The sequence below is a fragment of the Macrotis lagotis genome, chromosome 5 (genome assembly GCF_037893015.1).
Source record: "Macrotis lagotis isolate mMagLag1 chromosome 5, bilby.v1.9.chrom.fasta, whole genome shotgun sequence".
Lineage (NCBI taxonomy): Eukaryota > Metazoa > Chordata > Mammalia > Peramelemorphia > Peramelidae > Macrotis > Macrotis lagotis.
Genome location: NC_133662.1, coordinates 259,844,052 through 259,867,394, shown reverse-complemented (window position 1 = coordinate 259,867,394; position 23,343 = coordinate 259,844,052). Strand labels below are relative to the sequence as shown.

At 42.5% G+C, this 23,343-nt stretch overlaps 1 protein-coding gene across 1 annotated transcript in view; it reads right to left on the bottom strand.

Annotated features, from left to right (window-relative positions):
* Positions 1-5,745: 5,745 nt before the first annotated feature.
* Positions 5,746-23,343, bottom strand: part of C5H3orf70 (chromosome 5 C3orf70 homolog) — a 59,288-nt gene continuing 41,690 nt past the window's right edge. The window contains exon 2 of the mRNA XM_074189582.1: positions 5,746-11,088. Coding sequence (XP_074045683.1) covers positions 10,532-11,088 — 557 coding nt within the window. The 3' untranslated portion in view covers positions 5,746-10,531. The remainder of the gene's footprint in view (positions 11,089-23,343) is intronic.

Sequence of the window (23,343 nt, the reverse complement as noted above, 5' to 3'; positions counted from 1 at the left end):
CCTTCTTCTGAACACCCAGCTAGCTTCCATTACTGCAGCCTAGGATCACAGATGCTCAAAAGACCAGATTTCACCAGCATTGGTGATACATATTGAGTCCATAGTCCATTAAATCCTCCAAGCCTTTTTCACAGTATCCCCCATTCTGATTTTTGCAATTGATTTCTTGAACCCACACGTAAGACTTTACATTTATCCCCATATAATGGACAGTGGTTGTATTCTTCCAGATCTTATTGATAGTAATGCCTTTATCTGTCTGCATGATGTTCATATTTCTGATTAAATTTGAAGCCTAGCACTTGGCTTCCTTCAGCTCCTGGCTTTCCCACTAGAGAAAGGGCAGTTTCCCCAGTACTGCAACTCCATCTTGTTCAATACCAACCATGGAAGAGTTCATCTTAAAATACATACAAAGTTCCTAGCAAGGGAACAGAATTGACTACATTCCACCCTGTGGGAACCAACCTCAGTGAAAAATACCTGGAAAGGGGCAAAGTGGCATAGTGGATAGGGCACCAGCCCTGGAGTCAGGGGTTTAAATCTGACCTCAGACACTTAATAATTGCCTAGCCATGTAACCTTGGACAAGTCACTTAACCCATTGCCTTAAATAAATAAAAAAAAATTTTTAAAAAGAAAAATACCTGGATGGGTCAATATTTTCCATCTGGCCTCTGAGGAATGTTTAAGAAAAACAAACACACTTTTTTCCCAGAGAAAGTCAGAAAAGCAATTGGGCAGTGGAGCTGACCACTAGCACCTTTCAGGTTCTCTCTGGGCAGGATTGGCCCAGATCCCAGAGATCAGGAATCTGGAATTTGGGTTGAGGCAGGTCTATTCCTGCTGCTGCTCCAGGGCCTACAGTGAGCCAACCTATTCTTTCTGGGGCTCCAAATTGAACACTGTTCCTATGAATGTCTCCTGGAATAACCCATGTTCACCCCAGCACGATGTCTTTCCCAAAGAAGTCATCTGCTGCCTAGGGTGGCCAAAATCAGAGCACTGATTGGCTTAGCTGAGAAGTTCAATGTCACCTTCTTAGATCTGGCCCCTCGTTGTAGCCTACTGAGCACTTTTCTGGATCTGGACTCTGTCATCCATCATAGTTCCCCTCCCTCTTCTGTGCCATCTGTAAATCTGCTGAGCATGCCATCTATGCTTCTATCCAATCCACTGATACACAGGTTTAATGGAACAGAACGGAGAGCAGATGACTGAGGAACTCCAGTAGGGACCTCCCTTTAGAACGATATAGAAGGCATTCCATGTCCAATACAAGAGACAAAATTGCCCAACACTGAGTCACTGGAAGACAAACAGCCGTAAGCTTCTCTCCTCCCCTCACAAGTGCTAGTGAACTTATGCCTCTGCTCTCCCATTGTACACCCTCCTCACCTTTGCATCTCAGAAGCCCTGACTTTCGTCAAGGTTCTCCTTTGGTCACCTCCAATTAAACTAGCTTTTCCTGATCCTGAATTATGAGTGAGCTTTCCTTCTGCTTCCCCTAGGTTATGCCACTGCGCAGAGTCAGGAAGAGCTGAGTTCAAGTCTAGTCCCAAATATTAGCTATGTGACACTAGTCACCAACTTTTCTCTGCCTCATTTTCTTTCTCTGAAAATGAGAATAATCACAATAATAATGCCTTCATCCCAAGACTGACGCCGTGAGGGAGCAAATGAAATGACATTTCTAAAGTGTTTGATCTGTGTTCAGTATTCACTTGAGACTTCAAGGTATGGTGAGTCATCTGGAGGGCCCCCTCTCCTTGCAGATATGCATGCAATTTGATGTCCGGTTAAAAGGACACAGAATGCTTCTGATTGGTCTCTGGTGACTATGCAGATTCCAAGATAGTTGGTGTCTCAGATTGGTTATGTTTGTGTGTGTGTGTCTGTGTGTGTGTGTGTGAAGTCAGAGCGTGGATGTGGGAAATATCGGTAGAAGAACTAATCCCTCCCCAGTCCATCCCCACCCCACCACGAAGACTAGAACAAATCTGAGACACGAATTTAGCCAATTTGTTTTGGCCCCTTCCCCTTCCCTTGCATGACCAGTTAGGAAGCAGGGTCAAGGTTAGTCCCATATACCCAAGGAGTAGTAATGGTGATTTAGAGCAGAAGCACATGACATCGGTGTTTCCATACTTGCATGTGACCTGAGAGGGACTTCAAGGACACTTCCTCCTGTTGAGAAAAGGGAGGTTTTTAATTTCCTAAGCAGCAGCATCTCAGAATCCAGTCAAAGAAGAGAGAAGTCATGGACAGTGCCCACTTTGATTTGATCCCATGGGACTCCCCCTCCCCCTCAAGGGATTACCCATGGGTTTTTCAATCCCAATTCAACCCTGAATTCCACTGTTCTGTTGCCCATCACCTAAAGGGAGATGTTATTAACTGGCTGCTTCTGAAAGAAGGAAGGGATTGCTAAGAAAGGATTTCTAGTTAGGTAAAAATTAAATCCATTGGTGAGTTGGCATCCTGTGAAGGGAAGTTTCCTCCAAAGTGAGTTTTCCTTTCCTCGTGGGTCTAATGGATATTTGAGTGTTTGCTCTGTGAGCTCCTGAGAGTCCTTTGCATCATACACATTTCTTTGGCATTGACATAAAGCCTGCCTCATATCTATTACCATATTATATACTGAAGGTTTGTATGATGTTATTGCTGTTTGGGGGAACCTGAACCCAATCTGTAAAGTGTTTTATTCTGGATATTTCCCTGGAGTAACACTCCAGGGGAGGAGCATTGAGTCAAAGAGTGAAACCAATCTTCATGAGATCAGACTGGACATCCGGCCCAGGTTTTGGGGGTATCCTGGGCTACATGGACTTAGTCGGTTGTATGTCACATCCTCTTGAATAAATATAAATTCTTTGAGGTCCAAAACTGTTTTTGCTTCCATCATTGTGTCACTTAGCAGATTGCCTGCCATATAAATGCTCGAGAATGGTCTCCCTTAGACTGTAAACAGCTCTCCCCTTTCCCCCAGGAAGGGGGGTTCTATTCATTGCCATGCAAAGTTGTCTTCCACCATTCCACTGACGTTTCAGATTAAATCTGGTGAATATATTTGGAATTAAATGAACCCCATGTCTTCATTCCCAGAACTTGAATCTGAAGGAATTCTCCACCGTGAGACCAAACCTCCCACCTCTTATCCACTTTGGAGCTGGTCTTCAGATTTAGAAGTCATCTAGTTTGACCACCTCCTTCTATAGAGGAGATGACTGAGACTCGGACAGGGAAAATGACTTGCCCGAGGTCATACAGGTAAGACGTGGTCCCTTGATAAAGGGTTAAGAATGTTGCATTTGGAGGCAGGAGACCTGCCTCTTCTCCTCTCTGAGCCTCAGTTTCCCCAACTATAAAGTGACTAGGGCATTAGATCCCTTCCACCTTTAAATCCCTGCTCCTACTACTATTCTTTGACTTTGAATGCAGTCATATAGTGATACCAGGGCGGCCTTTGCCTTTGAATCCCTACCACCACTGGCACTATTACCACCAATGACAAGTGTGACCGTAAGAAGAAGGAAAAAAGGGTTTATTTTACAAGGTGGTTAGTTTTCGAAAGGAAATACAGAAAGGAAGCACTTGAACTCTCTGTAGGAAAACCAAATATAATTTTAGGAAAACATAGAAGTGGCCCAGTGGACACTGGGCTTCTGACTCAGATTGTTAGAAAAGGAGCGCAGGAGACGGAGAAACAGTTTACAAAAGTGGATCCAGACACGATGAGGACCCCAATCCCATTCGGTAATCTTTATTGCATTGTCTTCTGACTGGATCGCCCTCCCGTCCATTCTGAGAGGGCAATGCTCCTTGCTTCCAATTCTGCAGAGGAAAGAACACCCTAGTCCAGTGCCTCTACTGCTCATCTGAGCCAATGGAAAAAGTTGTTTGGATGATTCCCCAAATGGTGACATTCTAAAAAATGGTTGCTCCTTACATATGGGATGCTCTAGGATCTGGGAACTCACTACACTTTCAATAAAATAATAGGGGGGAACCAACTGATTTGTTGTTGTTTTGGTTTTTTTACTTTTTGCAAGGCAATGGGGTGAAGTGACTTGCCCAAGGCCACACAGCTAGGTCATTATTAAGTGTTTGAGATCGGATTTGAACTCAGGTCCTCCTGACTCCAGGGCTGGTGCTCTATCCATTGCACCACCTAGCCGCCCCCCAACTGCTTTTTAAATGAAATTTAAGATGTTCTGCTTTTCTATTCAACTTAACAGCCCCCCTGCCCACTCCAACCCCGCCCCTCCAATCCATGGGAAGAATGGACCATATTCAGCACGTTGAGCCTCTCTCTCTAAACTTGCTGGTTCACACCCTCTTGAGGGATGCTGTTGACTCATTTAAAAGGGTTTTTTTTTCCCTTTTTCTGCTCCTGCTGATGTGAAGGGTAAATAGAAAATTTAAGAACAATAGTAGGGGATAGGATCACTAAGATGAGGAAAGGAACATGTGGGAAAGCAGATAACTTAGAATTGCATTTTACTCAGATAATGATGAGATTTAGAAACACATTTTGGCTATTTTTTTTTGTCGTGCTTAGCACAGACCATGGATATTTTGACAACTGTTAAAATTATTTGGTTCCATCCTTCCTACACTAAGGGAGAATTAATTACCATAAAGATTTTTTTTTTTGGCAGCAGTCCGACACCAGGTTTTTGATGTCTCAAATAGACTAAGAAGTGAAGGGTGGAGGGAGAAGGGGGTGGTAATAGCCCTAAATTTATCCGGACTGAAAGAGACCTTAGCACTGCTGCTTCACGGGGGGAAGGGGGTGGGGAGAGGGTATCGGTTGTCTTTGTCAATCTTGAATCAACGGCTCAAGGCAGCATCCAGGTTCTCATTTCAGCCACAAAAATACCAGGTGCAATTTCAAAGCATTATTATTTATTGTTGTTCTACAAAAAGCACTAACTGTGCACATATTAGTCATACGTGGTACATAGGAAGAAATGGGATAGGCTTTTTCACTGTCTCTGTTGACGACCTGGCCCTCTGGACCCCACCCACCCTCTGCCTTCAAGGCCCAACTCAGATCCGGTCCCCTCTAGGAAGCTTCTCTCCCCCTCCTCCCCAAGTAAAAAATTTCCCCTCCCCACCCTCAAATTTCTCAAAGTGCATTGCTTGGATCTCTCCAATACATTGTCCTTTTACTCAACTTCATTGGCTTAGGAAACCCCCAGTGAGGGAAACTCCCTTTGTACCTTTTCTGTAATTTCTACTCCTCAGAGTTTCCTGGGCTCAGTAACTTCCCCAGGGTCCAGAATCCCTCTGTTTCAGAGGCAAGACTGGAACCCAGGTCTTTTTGACTCCAAAGCTGGCTCTAGCCTTGAGTTAAGGCTGGTCTGTACTATTGTAGTCCTGGCTCTAGTGACTCCACCCTTGGACTTGGCTCTAGATCCCCCCCTAAACCATCTCAGCATTACCTTTAAAACCAAAATGGTCTCTTGGGTTGGGGTGGGCGAAGAGGTAGGCTTTCTATCCACTCTGTCATCCTGGTTCTGCCTCTCTTTTGTATCATAATCATGTCCCAGGGAACCCTTAGCCTTTACACTGCTTGAGAACAGTGTACTGTCATCTTCTTCTTATATACCCAGGACCTAGGATAGTGCCTTATATACAGTAGGAGCTTAATAAATGTCCCTGATGCCGCCTACAGGAGGCCTTTCCTGACTTCTCCTCATCCCCAGTTGTTGGTGCTTCCCACCCACCCACCCCCTAAAATCACTTTTGTATTTACCTTGAATTATTCTGCATTTCTTCATCTGTGTTTGTGTCCTTCCCCCCAATCAAATGTAAGCCTCTTGAGGTCAGGGACTAATTGTTCTTTGTCTCCTCAGCCTAGCACAGTGCTTGGCTTCAAAGATAATCAATTCTTGGTGAATTGTAATGTGTTTAATTGAATCTAAGAATTAATTACCAGGAAAGAAGTGAGAATCCACTTCTCCATTATCATTTTCTCTTACAAAAGCTATGAGCAAACTGTTCAGAAATGTAAAAACAAGCTGAAGTTACGTAAAAAGATAAAACTCACATAGTATTGCTTCTTAATAATCTCCCACCCGACAGCTTTTGTGCCAGCTTTGTGAAAACATGATCCGTTGCCCAAAGGTCTCTGCAGGAGCCGCAGGAAACAACCCATCCAGTCCCAGCCCTTTGCCTCCCATCTGGCAATATCCTAGACTCCCACCAAGCCCAAAGAAATCCAAATTGCTTAGCTCTCTGACTCCCCCCATGTGGCATCAAGATCCCAGATTGTGGTCAGTCCCTATAGTCTAAACGTTTTCTAAAGTGCCGATAAATAGATTTATACAAATGAGCGCTATAGTATTAAGAATACAGAGGTAAGGTATTTCATACAATACAGAACAGAAAGGGCTTTGAGTTTAGCCCTAAAATACACACTTGGACATGTCCTTAGGTTCAGTTGCCTCTGGAATGGGAGCCCCTTCTCCCAGAGAGGCAGACGCAATGGGAGATTCTTGACACAGTGTTTGGACCCAGGGAAAACGATCTTTGTCATTGTGCTTATTTAGAAAGTATATTTAGGATGTTTGAGGACCTCGTTGTGTCTGACAACCAGAATCCCAGACTTTTTCTCCAATTTTATGTAAAGAGGAGAAATTGATCCCTGACCAATTATGCCTTATATCTGTTAAAAAGACGAGGGGAACCTCAGTGAACTTTGATTCCACAAAGACTGGGTGCCGAAATTTCCTATGACTGTAAGCTGCTCCTATTCAGACCACAAAATATACAAAAAACAAAACCAGCCCGCATTCAAAAATGTGGTTGGTTTCTCTGGCAGTAAAAGAGTTTAAAACCAGGGACTCAGACATGAGTCTAAAATATTTCCAATCAAGGATAGGTCAGCTGCAGGGACTAACCTAGAATCCATGTGTGACCCAGAACTGTCCACATCGTGTGTGTGTGTGTGTGTGTGTGTGTGTGTGTGTGTGTGTTGTGTGTGTTTCTTCTTTCTATGCCAGCTATAGTCTGCCTTGTCAGATGAAGGCTGGGTGGCTGGCTCCTGTCTGGGGAATAGGTGGCTACAGGTAGCCCAGGGTTTGAGGCACTAGCTGGACCCGCTGACCTCTGAGGTCCCTTCTAGGATAAGTGGTGGTGGAGCGATGCCCACAAGATTCCCCTACCATTCACTGAAATGGGGATGTGGGTCAACATGTCTAGTTGTGGCTAGGAGGCAAGGTTACTCAGAGCTGAGTGGGGTTTTGCCCCAGAGACTACAAGTACCCCAGGTGTGACTAGAGAGTTGTGAGGGAGGCAGCTGTGTGGCCAGTAGAAGTTTGACTCAGACTCCAGTCTCCCTAGGTCAGCTGGTTTTGATAGGTGGTCAGCTCTAAGGGAGGAGACTCAGTTGTTCAGCTGACCTGACAGAGCACTTGAATAATATCTTATTTTTATTATCTCATTTAAGCCTCACAACAATCCTGTGAGGTAGGTGCTATTGGTAGTATCATCCCTATTTTATAGAAGGACAAACTGAGGCCCAGAAAGGATAGTGATTTGCCCAGGGTTGCACAGCTGGTAAGTCTTGAATCCTGCTTTGTCCACCAGGATAGAGTCTGTCAGCTGCTTGCCTCTAGCCCTGACACATACTACATGCAACCTGCCGGAATCCTCCTTACCCTTAACACACATCCAGACTGGGAAACAGCAAACACTTAGACCATCAGAAACAGCGGGAGAATGCAGCTTTGGCTGCATCTCTGAGAGAGCGGAGGAAGGGCTTATTAATACTGGTTGCAAAGGAAAACAGCCTCTCTCTATTCCTGCCCTGCTGTTTTCCTCTCATACAAGTCTGTTGTGAGGATCAAAGGAAATTGGGCAAGAACCTGCCCTCCATAATCAGGAAAGGAAGGAATCCAATCCCAAGCCTCACCCAGGAGCCTTGCTGAGCCTTTGGTGCCTGAAGGACCCAGGGATTTTTTCCTTGGAATGGGGGTGACTAGCTTTATAGAGAGAATGAATGGTATTCACCAAGCTCAGAAAACAGTGATCTATGAAAGATGGAAAGGAGGACAGGCAAAGGTCGGAGAAAGGAGAGGGCAAGGAGTTTTGAACCTCCGTTTCCTGATCTGTAAATATGAGGAGGTTGGACTGGATGACCTCTAAGAAATTTTTGCCCAGAAAAGTTATAGGTCTTAGTTTCCTGAGGAAGGAGGAGAGGGAACACAGGGTTACATGCCATCTGAGATACCCTTTTAAGTAACAATTAGAAGAGAAACTCAATGGAAAATAAGGATAATATGACTGACAGAGAGAGAGAGAGAGAGAGAGAGAGAGAGTTGAATATCAATGAAACACTGTTCAGCTGCTCCTCAACTGACTATGTGAAAGAGAAAGGGCCAAAGAACATTTCCCCATGGTCCGAGCTGATGATGTCCTAGTAGAGATCTGTCCAGTTCTTGACTAATATGGAGAAATGGCAAATATTTTATATGAAAAGCTCTTGGGAAGAAACTTCAAAGTTTCTCTGAAGGAATAAAAACTTTAACTAGAAAATCTCTTTGAACTCCATGCTATTCTTGCAGGGTGAGAGAGCATACCAAAAAAAAAAAGTGAATAATACCATAGTGAAATAATTTAAGAGCATTTCATAGAACCTTTACGCCTTACTTTGGTGTTTCCGGCCTTCCCACTGCCCTCTCTAGTCTTATTTCCTTTTACTCCTTCTGAATCTGAATTTCAAACAGCTTCTAACTATTCCCTATCTCATCCTGCTCCTTTCTCACCTCCTTATCTTGCCACAGGTTCTTTCCTCAGCCTGGAATACCAGCCCCCTCCCCAAGGATGCCTGTCTAAATCTCCCTTATGGGCAAGACTCTTTCCTTTTCTGGGCCTCAGTTTTATCCTTTGTGAAATGAGAGGTTTAGACCATCTCTGCCAGGCCTAACATTTTATGCCCTTCCTTCAAGGCTCAGCTCAGATTTCCTCTGTGATGCCTTCCCTGATCTTTCTTCCATTTAGCTTGCCTCCCCAAACGTTCATAGATCACGTTGCCTCCCTCATACCTGACTCTGCACTATATTTATGTCTTCATATTACTTTCCCCTCCCCCACCCCTGCAAGGAGACAATATGTTCCATGAAGGAAGGGACTGTTGGTTTTCATCCCTACGCATAACGGTGTCTCGCCAGAGTGGACACTTAATATTTGTTCAACAGAATTGAGTTAAATTGAAGTCTCAGAACACAATTTTAATGGTTTTAGAATTTGCATTAAAATTCCATGCATCAGAATGCCTTGTCCTTCCAATTTCACCAAAGCTATTTTTCAATCTTCCCATAATCATCCAATAAAATAGGGTTAAATCAGTCCTCTGGGATTCATTCCTCACTTTCTCCTGGCTGTGCCCACATAAGGGGCATTCACTTTACATTTCACAGATGAACTCTAATAGGGGGCAGAAGAAAGGCCCTGGGACTAATTCTGCCATAAAATAGTTGTGACCTGGGCAAGTCACCTTCCCAAAGCAGAAGCCTCTGTTTCCTTATCCATCAAATGCAGGACGTTAGACTGATGATTTCTAAGATCCTTTTGACCTCTATCAATCCAGGAATCATGAAGTCTAAGTGCACCTAAACAGTCTCCTAAAAATTCATCCCAAGATTTCAAGGGGTCACAAGACAGAGGCCAGGATGATACCGGGCAGCCAAGCTCTTAGAGATATAAAAAGATTTAAGATTCACCACTGTCCACTTTCTCCAAAATTAGCAAAGACTATATTAATCTAAGGATAGGTGTTCTACTTGGTCAGAAGACGAATGTGGTCCTTGATGGGACACTAGCAATTCAGAGAAGGCATGGGACTCTCCCCCACCCCCGTTACTTCATGAAACATTTATGGAATGCTGCCAGGAGAACCCATGTCTCCCAGATAGCTACCTTCTACTGCCTCTCTTACATCCCTAGGAGCTGGTTAGGGCCTAGCTCCACACTAGTCCTGGTTGAGCTGTTCTATGGCAGTCATGGCCCTTGACTCTAGGCCCCCAACACCATCTTTGTGCCACTTTCAAAACCAACATGGCCTTTGGGGGAGGGGGAAGTAACTGGAACAAAACAAGTTGCTAGAATAGAACTAGCTTTGGGGATGAGGAGGACACCATGAATGGCTATTTACTGGGATCACATCATGGATAAGCAGCAAGATGAGGATGGAAAGTTGACACTGTAAAGGGTACACAATGTCTCCTTCACCCTCAAGGAGTTCTTATAAAAGTCTTCATGATGCTTTGCAATCATGACTAAGTAAGTGGAATGCCAAACCTACCAATAAAATAAGAAACCTAGAATGGGATTATAAGCTTCAGAGGGAACACTCTGTCAGACAGAGAAGTGAACCAGGGGACCCACAGAGGCATTACAAGTTCTCTGTTGTTGGGACAGAATATAGAATGTCCACTGTGGGAGAGGAAAAAAAATGGATCAGATATGGTGACCGGTGCTTCTCCAGCAGCAATCCCTGGGCTACAGTTCCCTCCACAGTGTCTCACACAGTAGTTTCTATTGTTTCGATGACTTCCAGGTCAGATTGAGATGGAGACAGAAGGGTGCATTCATCGGGCTCCCAGCTGCTCTCTGGACTGTAATCTTCTTCAGAACTCAACTCAGCCCCTTCCTCTGTGTCTTCATCACAGGATTCCATATAGTGAGCCCCAATCGCATTGATCCCCGAGTCCTCAGAGCTCGAAGGAGAAGAGCAGTGATTGATTTTTGGTGTATTGCTCTCTTTTGAAATTAAGGCATCGTGTGCAGTGACCTCCTCAGGGCTCGTGGGGTGCGGGGGAGACAGGGGTTGCTTCTGCACATAACACATCTTTCCATTGATGCACTTGACCTGATAGCTATCAATGAAGAGGTCGGAGATCATGCAATACCTTGGGGAGTCACGGGGCAGGGGAGGCCGGAAGACAGATGCAAATTTCAAGAAGTGTTCCATGAGGGAGACCGAGATCTGAATGGTATTGGTGGGCTCTCGGGGTTTGGCAGGAATCTCAGTGCTTGGAAGCTGTTCTACGGGGGTCATGGGCTGATATACATATTTACCTGCAGAGAACACAGAAAGAACAAGTGAGAACACAAAGGGCCATGCCTGGCCCCATATTGAAAATTCAAACTTCTTTTATCAGCTGTTAAGGAAAAGCAAATTAAGTCAAAAGGTGTGATGTGAAATTACTACAAATTTGTTTTTAAAAATACTAGGAAAGCAATGTAAACAGAAAAGACAATGATCAGTGTTGGAAGGGATATGGGAAATCTGGGATGCTAATACATTGCTGGTGGAGCTGTGAACTCATCCAACCTTTCTGGAGAGCAATTTGGAATTACACCCAAAGGGCAACAAAAATGAGCATACCCTTTGACCCAGAAATACCGCTACTGGGTCTACACCCTGAAGAGATGATAAAAAAGGGTAAAAACATCACTTGTACAGAAATGTTCATAGCAACCCTGTTTGTGGTGGCAAAGAATTGGAAATTGAGGGAATGTCCATTAATTGGGGAATGGCTTAACAAACTGTGGTCTATGTATGTCATGGAACACTATTGTTCTATTAGAAACCAGGAAGGACAGGAATTCAGGGAAGCCTGGAAAGACTGGTATGAACTGATGCTGAGCAAGATGAGCAGAATCAGAAGAACATTGTACACCCTAACAGCAACATGGGGGTGATGCTCCACCTTGATGGACTCGGTCATTCCATCAGTGCAACAATCAGGGACAATTTTAGGGAATCTGAGATGGAGAGTACCATCTGTATCCAGAGAAAGAACTGTGGAGTTTGAACAAAGACCAAAGATTATTACCTTCAATTTTGTTTTAAGATTTTGGAAGGCAATGGGGTTAAGTGGTTTGCCCAAGGCCACACAGCTAGGTCATTATTAAGTGTCTGAGACTGGATTTGAACTCAGGTTCTCCTGACTCCAGGGCTGTGCTTTATCCACTATGCCACCTAGCTGCCCCAATATTCCTTCAATTTTTTTTTTTAAAAAAAGTCTTGTGTACTACATAATTTTGTTATCCCTAAATATTTTATTTTTTCCTCAAGGATGTGTTTTTTTCTCTGAACACATTCAATTCTGATCAATGCATAGCATGAAAACAATGTAAAGATTATCAGACTGCCTTCTGGGAGGGGGAGGGGGGGAGGGGGGGAAATTGTAAAATTCAAGGCCTTACAAAAAAGATAGGTAGAAACTATTACTTTTGTATATAATTGGAAAACAAATAAAATATTTATATAATTAAAAAAGAAATTTGACGTGTTACAGAGTTTAATTGAGTCATTTGTTCAGCAGTTCTGTAAAAATCAGAAGCTGTGTGGGGCACTGGAAACCACACTGGTTCTGGAGACAGAGAACCTGTATTCAAAACCTACTTCCGAGCACCTGCCCTGGAGTCAGGAGGACCTGGGTTCAAATCCAGTCTCAGACACTTAAGAATGACCTAGCTGTGTGGCCTTGGGCAAGCCACTTAACCCCGTTTGCCTTGCAAAAAAACGTAAAACAAAAACAAAAACAAAACCTACTTCTGATGCTTAACTTGCCATGCAAGACACTTTCCCCCTTTTCAGGCTCAATTTTCTAATCTGTAAAATGTGACCGTTATATTAGATGCCTTCCAAGGTCATCTTGGAGCTCTATTGCTAGGACCCCATGCTCCTACCTCCCTCAGACGTCATTAGTGATATTAGGGCATCAATGGGGTCATTTTGAATGCAGTTCAATGTCCTGACCTGTTCACCCTGTTTCTTTCCTTTCCCTCTTCTGCCATATAGTCCTTAGGGTCAAGAACCAACCAACAAAGTATCTAAGTAGCTACCATATACCATCCCCTGTGCTAGACAGCAGAGATGCAAAATCAGAAACAAAACGGACTCAACTTTAAAAGGGTCGCGGATAATGTGCATGAATTTGGGTCTATGCAAGAGAAATGTAAAGCAATTTGGGAGGGGGAAAGTCAGAGCATTCACAGAAGGGAGGAACTCAGGAAAGTTTCATTTACAAGGTGGCCCTTTAACTGAACTTCGAAGGGAGTTTGGGGCCCTGAGTCCCAATTGCAAATTGATCTTTTTTTAATTTGTCCCTCCCCAAATCAAAGTAGAATTGGTCAAGATACCACTGATTTATCACCACATTTTCCAGTTTTAGTCCACTAAAAACATTTTGATTAGTTTTTCATTAATTAAAATGATTAGGGCAGCTAGGTGGCACGGTGGATAGGGCACCGACCCTGGAGTCAGGAGGACCTGAATTCAAATCCAGCCTCAGACACTTAATAATTACCTAGCTGTGTGGCCTTGGGCAAGCCACTTAACCCCACTGCCTTGCAAAAAACCTAAAAGTAAACAAATAACTTAAAAAGATTTACAGGAAAGTTTACTATATCATATATATTGTCAAGGCAATGGAATGAAGTGACTTGTCCAAGGTCATATAGCTAGGTAATTATTAAGTGGGTAAGGTCACATTTGAACTCAGGTCCTCCTGACTCCAGGGCCAGTGCTCTATCCACTATACCACCTAGCTGCCCCTATAGTATGCATTATTTTAAAAATCTGATTTTCACAGTTTGTCAGAGCTTTAAAAAAAGACCTTAGAGATCAACCAATCCAAGCACCTGATAAAACTGAGGCACAGAGAGATGCAGTGGCTTGGCCTTGGTCCCATAGTTCAGTAAGTGCCAAAGTTAAGATCTGAATGCAGGCCCTGTCGATCCAAATATGGAATGATTTGACCACTTATTTTATTTCTCCCTCTTAGATTCCTTCAGAATGAGCTGCCTCCTACAGGAAAGGGGACTTTCCAGATCTCCTCCTTCTCCTTCAACTCTTGGTCCCAAAACAATCACTTTCTATTTACAATGCATCTCTTTTGTAAATAATTATCTTTGTACTGGTCATGTCTCCTCCAACAGAAGGTAAACTCCTTGGTCAATGGACAGCTGCTGTGTTTTTGTCTCTGTCTCCAGCACCTTGGACAGCATCCAGAGCACAGCAGGTACTCGTGCAAGGTCCAACACCAACCACATCACCTAGGTCTGGAGGGGAATGAAGATAACAAGCCCGCAACTATGCAATGAAGCAGGATTCTGTCACAATTTCTGACATGAGGAACAAATTCCTGATAGACCATAGAATGAGGGAACTGGAAAGGAGATTAGAAGTCATATCGTTTGGGGCCGCTAGGTGGTTCAGTGGATAGAGCACGGCCCCTGAGTTCAAATCTGGTCTCCAACACTTAATAAAGACCTAGCTATGTGGCCTTGGGCAAGCCACTTGACCCCATTGCCTTCCAAAAACTAAAAAACACACAAACAAAAAAGTCATGTCGTTCAATCTCTCCATTGTGGAAATCCCCTGACAACATCCCTGGTAGCAGGTCATCCAAAAGCTGCTTAAATATTTGTAGAAATGGCCAACTCACTACCTCACCTCACAAGACTCCTTGTTTCACAGCATTCCCAATTAGAAATACTTACTAGGGGTGGCTAGGTGGTGCAGTAAATAGAACATTGGCCCTGGAGTCAGGAGGACCTGGGTTCAAATCCGGTCTCAGACACTTAATGGTTACCTAGTTGTGTGGCCTTGGGCAAGTCACTTAACCCCATTGCCTTGCAAAAAACAATTTTTAAATTTTTGAAAATTTAAAAAAAGAAAGTACTTACTAAAATGAAGTCAAGATCTGCCTTCCTTTATCCCCATTAAATTCCAACTTCCTAGATCCAATCTATGATGCCCCACTTTCTGAAATTCTGTATTACACAGTTTTGTTAACTATTGCTTTGTGATTTAAAAAAATGGCAAAATATATTCATCTCCTTCCACCCAAGCTGGCTTAGCTCTGTTACCTGGAGCCCTATGAAATAATTCTGACCCTCCTTCTTCACTGGATCACTTCAAATAATTAGCTAAAACCACCATAATCCTGGCAGCTTTTTCTTCCCCAGGCTAAACATCTCTAATTCCTTCAGCTGTTCCTAATTTATAATATGGTTTCCTAAACCTTAAGCATCCTAAGTGACTAACTCATGAATGCACCTCAGTATTCTGGATTTACTATACATATGGCTTTCTTAAGCTGTGGCAACCTCAAACTGGACACACACACACACACACATGCTAAATGTGTTTAAAGAGGGAAGAACACTGGATGTGATCCTTCCATTAATACTTTTCTAACATCTGAAAACTGAGGACAAGGTGCCCTCAATTGGGGAATAGTTAAACTAATTATGGCATATTATGGTGATGGAATGCTACTGTGTTGTAAAAAAATGATGAAAGAAATGATTTCACTCATTTTACAGAAGAGGAAACAGAAGAGCGGTAGGAAGTGAATCAAAGTGAAGGAAGCAGAACCAGGAGAACAATTAGTAAAAACAACAATATCAAAAAGAAAATAAGTTTTGAAAGATAATTCTAATGAACACAATGAGCGATCCAATTCCAAAGGACTTATGAGGAAACCTGCCATTCACTTCAAGAGAGAACCAATAGACTCAAAGTACAATATTAAAAGCTCTGCTTTTTCTCCTCTAAATTCTATTTTGTCGTCTTCTTCTCTTCCTTCTGCTTCCCCTTCTCCTCTCCTGTTTCCTTTTTTTCGGAGGGGAGAGGATATAGCTAATGTGGGAATTTGCTTTTTTAATGATTCATAGGTGTGGTGGGTTTTGTTTTTCTTGCCTTCTCATTTAGTATGAGAGGAAGAATTCTGAAATTGAAATAAAATTGAATGGGAAATGATATAATATCAGAGCCACATCTAACTGTAATCCTGAACTCATGTCCCAAGTTAATCTCTAAATCTTTGTCATAACTGCTGCCAATCAGGGGGCGGCTAGGTGGCACAGTTGGGGGCGGCTAGGTAGCATAGTGGATAAAGCACGGGCCCTGGAGTCAGGAGTCCCTGGGTTCAAATCCGACCTCAGACACTTAATAATGACCTAGCTGTGTGGCCTTGGGCAAGCCACTTAACCCCATTTGCCTTGCAAAAACCTAAAAAAATAAATAAATAACTGCTGCCAATCCCCTCCCTTTCACCACATTTGAAATTGAACTTTTTTTTAACATAAGGGCAGGACTTTATGGATGTTTAACCCTCTTAAATTTCATCTAGCTTGATCTGATCCAGCTTTCTCTACCAAACCTTTTTTGGATCCTGATTTTGTCATTCAGGAAATTAGCTTTACTTCTCACCTTGGCAAACCCTCAAGTTTTGATAAGCTGTGAATCTATTTCAAGAATTGCTGTTCTAATCATAGAATCACGGAATCATCAGAGCTGGAGGAGACCTCAGACACCTTTAGTCTGGGGATTCTTGACCTGGGGTCTGTGCCTTGATTAATTTTAGTTTCTTTCTAAAGAAACTGCCCTCAATTTAGCCATCCTGTATATAGTCTGTTTGTATGTACAAAGTTAGTAACATATGGTCTTGCCCAATACTGGATTATGAGCTCCCTGAGAGCGGGGACTGGGTTTTTGCCCTTTTTAAAAAATATCTTCAAATAACTTTTAAATATCTTTAAATATCTGATTAACATAGTTCAATCACACAAAATAACTACTTAATTGAAGCTAGTTGATGGATTTACTGACTGATTTAATATTCTAATCACTGTATTTCAATATCATTGGTTTCCTCTGTCATCCTTTATATTTTATGAATTTAAAACCATGATTATGTGAAGGGCTCTATGGTGTTCACCAAAGGGTATCAGAGATTCTTAACCAAGGAGTCCAGGACCCAAAACAGGTTTAGAATCTCCCATTCACACCTTCTGGCCCAACCCTTTGCTGACAAAAATTCCCTCTACCTCCTATCTGACAACTATTCATTCAACTTTTGCCTGAAAATCTGCTCTCTTTGGGGTATATTTTCCCAATTAAATACCATCTTTCCCCCAATTTTAGGCTTTAGCCCACTACCAGAAACACTTTGACCAATTTTACTTTGTAAGTTTATTTTTAAAGGGTAGTAATTCCATCTTCATTACATTAAAAAAAAGTTTGTTGGTCTTTGTGGTATCTGGAGTTGGATGAGACCTCAGAGGCCACCAAGCTCATCCCTTTCATTATCTAGAGGAGAAAGCATGTGAAGTCACCTACTCAGGTTCACACGGGGAAAGGCAGAACTGGGGATCAAACCCACAGCCTCAGATCTGAAGGGCAGCATGCTTTCTACTATACTAGACTTAACAAGTCCTAAAGGATTATCAACACCACCCTACAAAATTCCTTATGAAGACTTTTATTCTCAGTAGACTTATTTCCTAATTAATAATGAATTTAAGGGGAGGAAATCAATGAAATTCTAGAATAATCAAAAATTCTGGCCAATAAAGAAGTCAGTCATAAAGTATTTATTAAATGCTTCTATCCAGCAGGGGCAGCTAGGGGTTGCCATAGTGCAAAAAGCCTGGAGCCTGGAGTTAGGAAGACACGAATTCAAGGCTGGCTTCAGAGACTTACTAGCATTGTGACCCTGGGTAAGTCACTTAACCCTTTTTGTTTCATTTTCCTCACCTGTGAAGTGATCTAGAGCAGGAAATAATAAACTCGTCCCGTTACTCTGCCAAGAAAACCCCAAATGCGTTCATGAAAAAATGGCTAGGATTGAACAGCAAGAATAACCATTCACCAGGCACTGTGCTAAGGACTGATAAAACAAACAAAAAAAAGCAAAAATCTCTCAAGAATCTTCTGTTTGAATGGGGGAGACAAGCTGAATAGCCTTGAGCTCTTCATTTTAGAAGCCCCATTTGCTGGGGGTGGGTTCCTATCACCACAGAACCCCTTCAGAGACCCTCTAGTTCAACCCCAACCTGAATCCCAGTGGATTCTCTAACTATCTCTAACAAGGACAGGCCAATTCATTCTCTCCCATGGCAGCCCCTTTTATCTTTGGACAGCTCTAATAGTGAAGAATTTTTTTCCTTAAGGTGAGCCAAAATTGGCTTCTATCCATTCATCCTAAATTTTGCCCTCTAGCAGAATAAATATAATCTCTCTTCCCTATGACAACCCTTCAGATATTTTAAGACCATAATTATACCTCCCTCTCCAAGTCTTCTCTATTTCAAAGAATAAATCAGTTTAACTTTTTCTTTATTCAGTGTCAATTTAATGAAATATTATCTTCTGGGAACAATAGAGCAAAGATGCCACTAAGACTGAAAGGAAGTACAGAGGACATTTGTTCCAAGCCCCTCATTTTACATACAAGGAAACTGAGCCCCAGAAAGAAAAAGTCATTCGCTTAAGATGACACAGATAGGATCATAAATCTAGAGTTAAAGGAGCCTCAGAAGTCATGTGGTTCCACTTCTTCATTTTACCACTGAGGAAACTGAGGTGCACAAGATTTGAATGACTTACCCAGGGTTATGCAGGGATCTGAGATAGGTTGCCCTCTTTATCATAAGACATTAGAAAAGTTGCTTCAATATTTTTTCCCACAACCCATTCACTTTTTTTAAAAAGGCAATGGGGTTAGGTGATTTGCCCAAGGTCACATAACTGGGTAATTATTTAAAGTGTCTGAGGCCGGATTTGAACTCAGGTACTCCTGACTCCAGGGCCAGTGCTCTATCCACTGTGCCACCTAGCTGCCCCCCAAACCAATTAATTTTGAACAGAGAAGTGCCCACAGTCACACTAGGACTAAAACATCAGAGGCAGTATTTGAACTCAGACCCCAGGCTTCTTTCATTATATCATGTCAATATGGGGTGGTGGAAAGAGAACTGAAAACTGAGAGCCTTGGCTTGAGTTCCATCTCTAGCTTATTAACCAAGGGACAATGACATAGGCAAATGTTGATCTCTCTGAACCTCAATCCTTTCATCTGCAAATGGGGGCAATAAGTCCACCCTCTCTCCCAGGGTTGTGGTGTGGTGGAGATGGTCTTATAAACTGGGAGTTATTATTACATATTCTAAAAATGCCTTTTCCTCCTAGAAAGACAGAAGAGGGAACTAAGAAGTCCTGATTTTGATCCTGAACTCAGTTTACTTGTTGGCAAGTCCATTGGGTAGACAATGGGCTCTCACTGGTTATTCCTCACCAACAGGTAGTTTCCCTTGGTCAGGTTTCCACCAAAATGCTGATTCACACTAAGAAAATGCTCTTCTTGTCTTTCATTATGTCCACATTTCCTCCTGGTTGTCCTGTTTATAGAAAACTTGCTCCTAGGTGCCGAGAGAGAGAGAGAGAGAGAGAGAGAGAGAGAGAGAGAGAGAGAGAGAGAGAGAGAGAGAGAGAGAGAGAGAAACAGGAAACCAACCTGGGAGCAGCAAGCACAGGCTTTCTCCCCTCTATCTGGGTACTGAAGGGACAGATACAGATCAGTGAGTTGAACCTTCCCCTTAACTCAGCCCTGCAGCCCATTAATAAGCATTGGCTGTGTATCAGGTTCTAAGATAGGTGCTGGGGGAACTGAGACAAAAAGGAAACAGTGCTTGCCCTCAAGGAGTTTACACTCAACACTCCCAATATATTAACTCTGTACCAAACAAATTGATAACAAGGTATTTATTAAGTGCTCACCATGGACCAGGCCTGGCTTTAAGCACTGGGGGAAATGATACAAGAAAGAAGAAAGCCAGTCCCTTGCCCTCAAAGTGCTTACACTCTAATGACAGAAGACAATACACAAAAGAAAGCTGAAATGGGGGGATTAGTAGGGAGGACAGGGTGAGTACTGGAAGCCTGGGAGGCACTCATCCATGATGTCATGGGGAGCAGGAGAGAGCAGACTGGCAACTGTGAGGACCAGACATGTTTGAGTTGACAATTGAACTAAACGTTGTCAAAAACCAAGAGCTCTATCAAGTAGAAGTGGGGAGGATGGGAATAAACTGGGTAAAATCATGGTGGCAGGGAGATGGAGGAAGGTAACTAGGAGCAAGGAGCAAACGGTCTAACTTTGGGGTTCAGACTTTATAAGGCACTGTGCCATCTCAGACAGCCTTTGCTAATTGTTTCCACTGACTATTCAAGCAGGAGTTCCTAGATGCTTTGACATCTGATGGAGTCAATGTACCCTTTCACAGAAATGTATAGAACAAATGTATAGAACAAAATTTGTTGTTCAGTGACCTCAGTCATGTCTGACTCCATGACCCCACTTAGGGTTTTCTTGGCAGAGATACTGGAGTGACTCACCATTCCCTTCTGCAGTTCATTTTACAGATGAGAAAAACTGAGGCCAAAAGGGTGAAGTGACTTACCCAGGTAAGGGTCTGAAACTGGGTTTGAACTCAGGTCTTCCTGAGAAGAGTCAGACATGACTGAACCAACTGAAGACAGAGGTCAGCGAAATTCCTAAACTATTCTCCCATCCCTACCAAACAAGGAAATCAGCAGCTGTCCAACTAGGTGAAAACATTAGAATTGGGTCCTCTTCACAACTGTCCAGAAAATGTCATGCAACCTTTTTGAAGAATGGGACCGAGAGAAAAGGAAGGAGTCTGAAATGAAGAAATTCTATTTGGGAGAAGCCTCTTGGGTTGATGCCCTGGTCCCCCATCATCCAGGGTTTAAATGAAATTCATGCAAGTCTAATAAGGCTCCTGCTGGAGACCCAAAAGAAATTTAATATGTGGATCTCTCTGCTCCCTACTGGGATCAGGGCTAGGGGACTGTGGGAGTATTATGGAAGCCTTCCAATTTGCCAAGGGCCAGAAAGGACAGCAGAATGCATTGTCAGAGTAGGGGAACAATGAAAAAATTAAAGACCAAGCAGAGCTTTCATGTGCTTAATGATTTTTGAAAATTATTTGCAATATTACTGTGAAATCTCTCCAGGCCCTACCTGGGTAATGCTCTTCCACTATCAGTTACAGATGAATTGCTGATATGCCTCAGTGAAACACACTCGCACACCAGGGAGCTCCCCATACTCATGAAATCAGAGTTGCAGACTAAAATAATTTTGTTTGCAAGATTTTAGACAAATCTTTCATCCAAGACTGATGACAGAATTACACTTGGGGACTTAAGGAAAAAAAAATAATAAACCATGGAAAATAGGAATCTTATAGAATGTCTCCAGCTGAGAATTATGGGTGGAAGCATTCAAGGTAGCCTGGTCAGAAGCAGCCCAGTGATGAAGTTCCCCCTAGAGAAAGAAGTGATGTGTTCAAACTACTGTCATTTTGGATACCCACTGCTGGGGCTCATTGGTTATACTGAAAACAGTCAGGGTTTTCCAGAACATAGGGCAAGCAATGATCTCGGGATGGTCTCCGTCTTAAATTAGGGAAGTTTTCAAAAACGGCAGTGATCAGGAACCAAATAGAATTTCTATGAATTGCTCCTCATCCAAACCTTGGATCTGAGAAGTCTGACACAGTCTTCATGATATACCAAGTGGCACAGTGAATAGAGTGATGATGGGAGTGGTGGTGTTTCAGCACAAACAAGTGCTGTAAATTTTCTTTGGTGTGTGTGTGTATGTGTGTGTGTATATGTCTATGTGTATGTATGTTCACATACACAAACCACATATGCATATACCTACCTAGATATACATGCGTATGACATGAGTGTAACACATGTGTAGAACCAGAAAATAGATAAGTTGGTCCCAAAATTGAGCAGAACAATATCATCACAGATTGCATACATTGCCTACTCACTAATACAAAACCCATCCTTTAAAATAAATGTCATCTTGGGGCAGCTAGGTGGTGCAGTGGACAGAGTACCGGCCCCAGAGTCAAGAATACCTGAGTTCAAATGTGACCTCAGACACTTAATAATTACTCAGCTGTGTGGCCTTGGGCAAGTCACTTAACCCCATTGCCTTGCAAAAACCTAAAAAACCCGCAAAAAACAAAGATAAATACCATCTTTCACTATCATCACATTCAACTGAGATCAATGTATAACATGGAACCAATGTAAAGACTAACAGAATGTCTTCTTTGGGGGGTGGGGGGAGGGATGCAAAAATGGGGGGAGTGAATTGCAAAACTCAAAATAAATAAAATCTTTCTTAAAAAAATAAATGAATGAATGAATGAATGAATAAATAAATATCATCCTGATACTATCTGGCTCTAAATCACAGAATACCATAATCTTAGGAGACTCAAAATAAGAGGGGCCTCCAAAGGCTAGTGGAAAGACACATGGTAGGCATAGCAAGGTCATAGCATATTCCTGACCAAGACCTGTGTGTGGAAATATTGAATACTCTTGAAATATTAGAACTCAAGATGTAGGTCTAACATTTTAGATAGATTCTCCCTGAAACTACAGGAAGACTTGGAAAAATGCCAGGACAAGAAAGCCAGAGGGTGTGGTAACTGTGATTGTGGAGGGAAATAAAATCACAGGTCAAAGTTGCTTCTTGCTTTTTGTCTGGACCTGTGATTTTCTGGATCAAAGTATATAGAATTCTGGGAGAAGTGAGCAGGGCCTTTGATGTACAAATCAAATTGACCAAGCCACTGAAACTTAATACAGTAATCTTAAAAAAAATCCCTTAGATAAAGGATGACCCAATGTTAGCTTACTGTAAGGAGATGGTAAGTCTCATAAATTTCAAATCACACTGAGAAAACAAATAAAGTCTACTAATCTGATGACAGAATCCCTTAAGGAAAGAGATATACATGTGTTACCATATATTACATAATTGTAAAATCCCATGTGTGACATGATATATATAAGGTGATAATTCATGAAGCATGATTCAAATTTCTTGTTTAAAGATTAATTGTTGAATAAATTAATAAATGGATGAATGGAAGTTGTTAGCAGGAAGTAGCCAAAGGATAATGAGGATAGAGTTCACAGTAGATCAAATTTATAAGGAAATTCCAAAGATCATGGCAATGTTGATGGGCAGGCAGGTAGAGAAAGAAAAGTAATCTGAGTTCAGTACTGGCAGTCTGGCCTGGTATCTGGGCAGAGATTAACAAGAGAATGGAAAGAGGAAATGGAACATCATGAACAGGGAACAGCAATTATGTTAGTTTGGCTGGAACACAGTGTGTGAAAGAGAGTAACATGAAATAAATCTGGAGAAGCAGGGTCAGGTTGGGCTGTGAAGGACTGTGACACTAGTCTGAATAGGTTATGTTCCATTCTTGAGGTGGTGGGGAACCACTGGAACTTCTTGAGCCAGGGAGTGCCATGGTCAGCTCTTTGCTTTTGAATTGTGACTTTAGGATTCATTTAGGATGAATTGGAGAGAGGAGAGCCTAAAGGCACAGATATCAGTTACTGAAGTATAGATAAGATGAGATGAGGGCTGGCGGAAGCAGAGTTGGAGTGGAGGGATCAATGAAGAG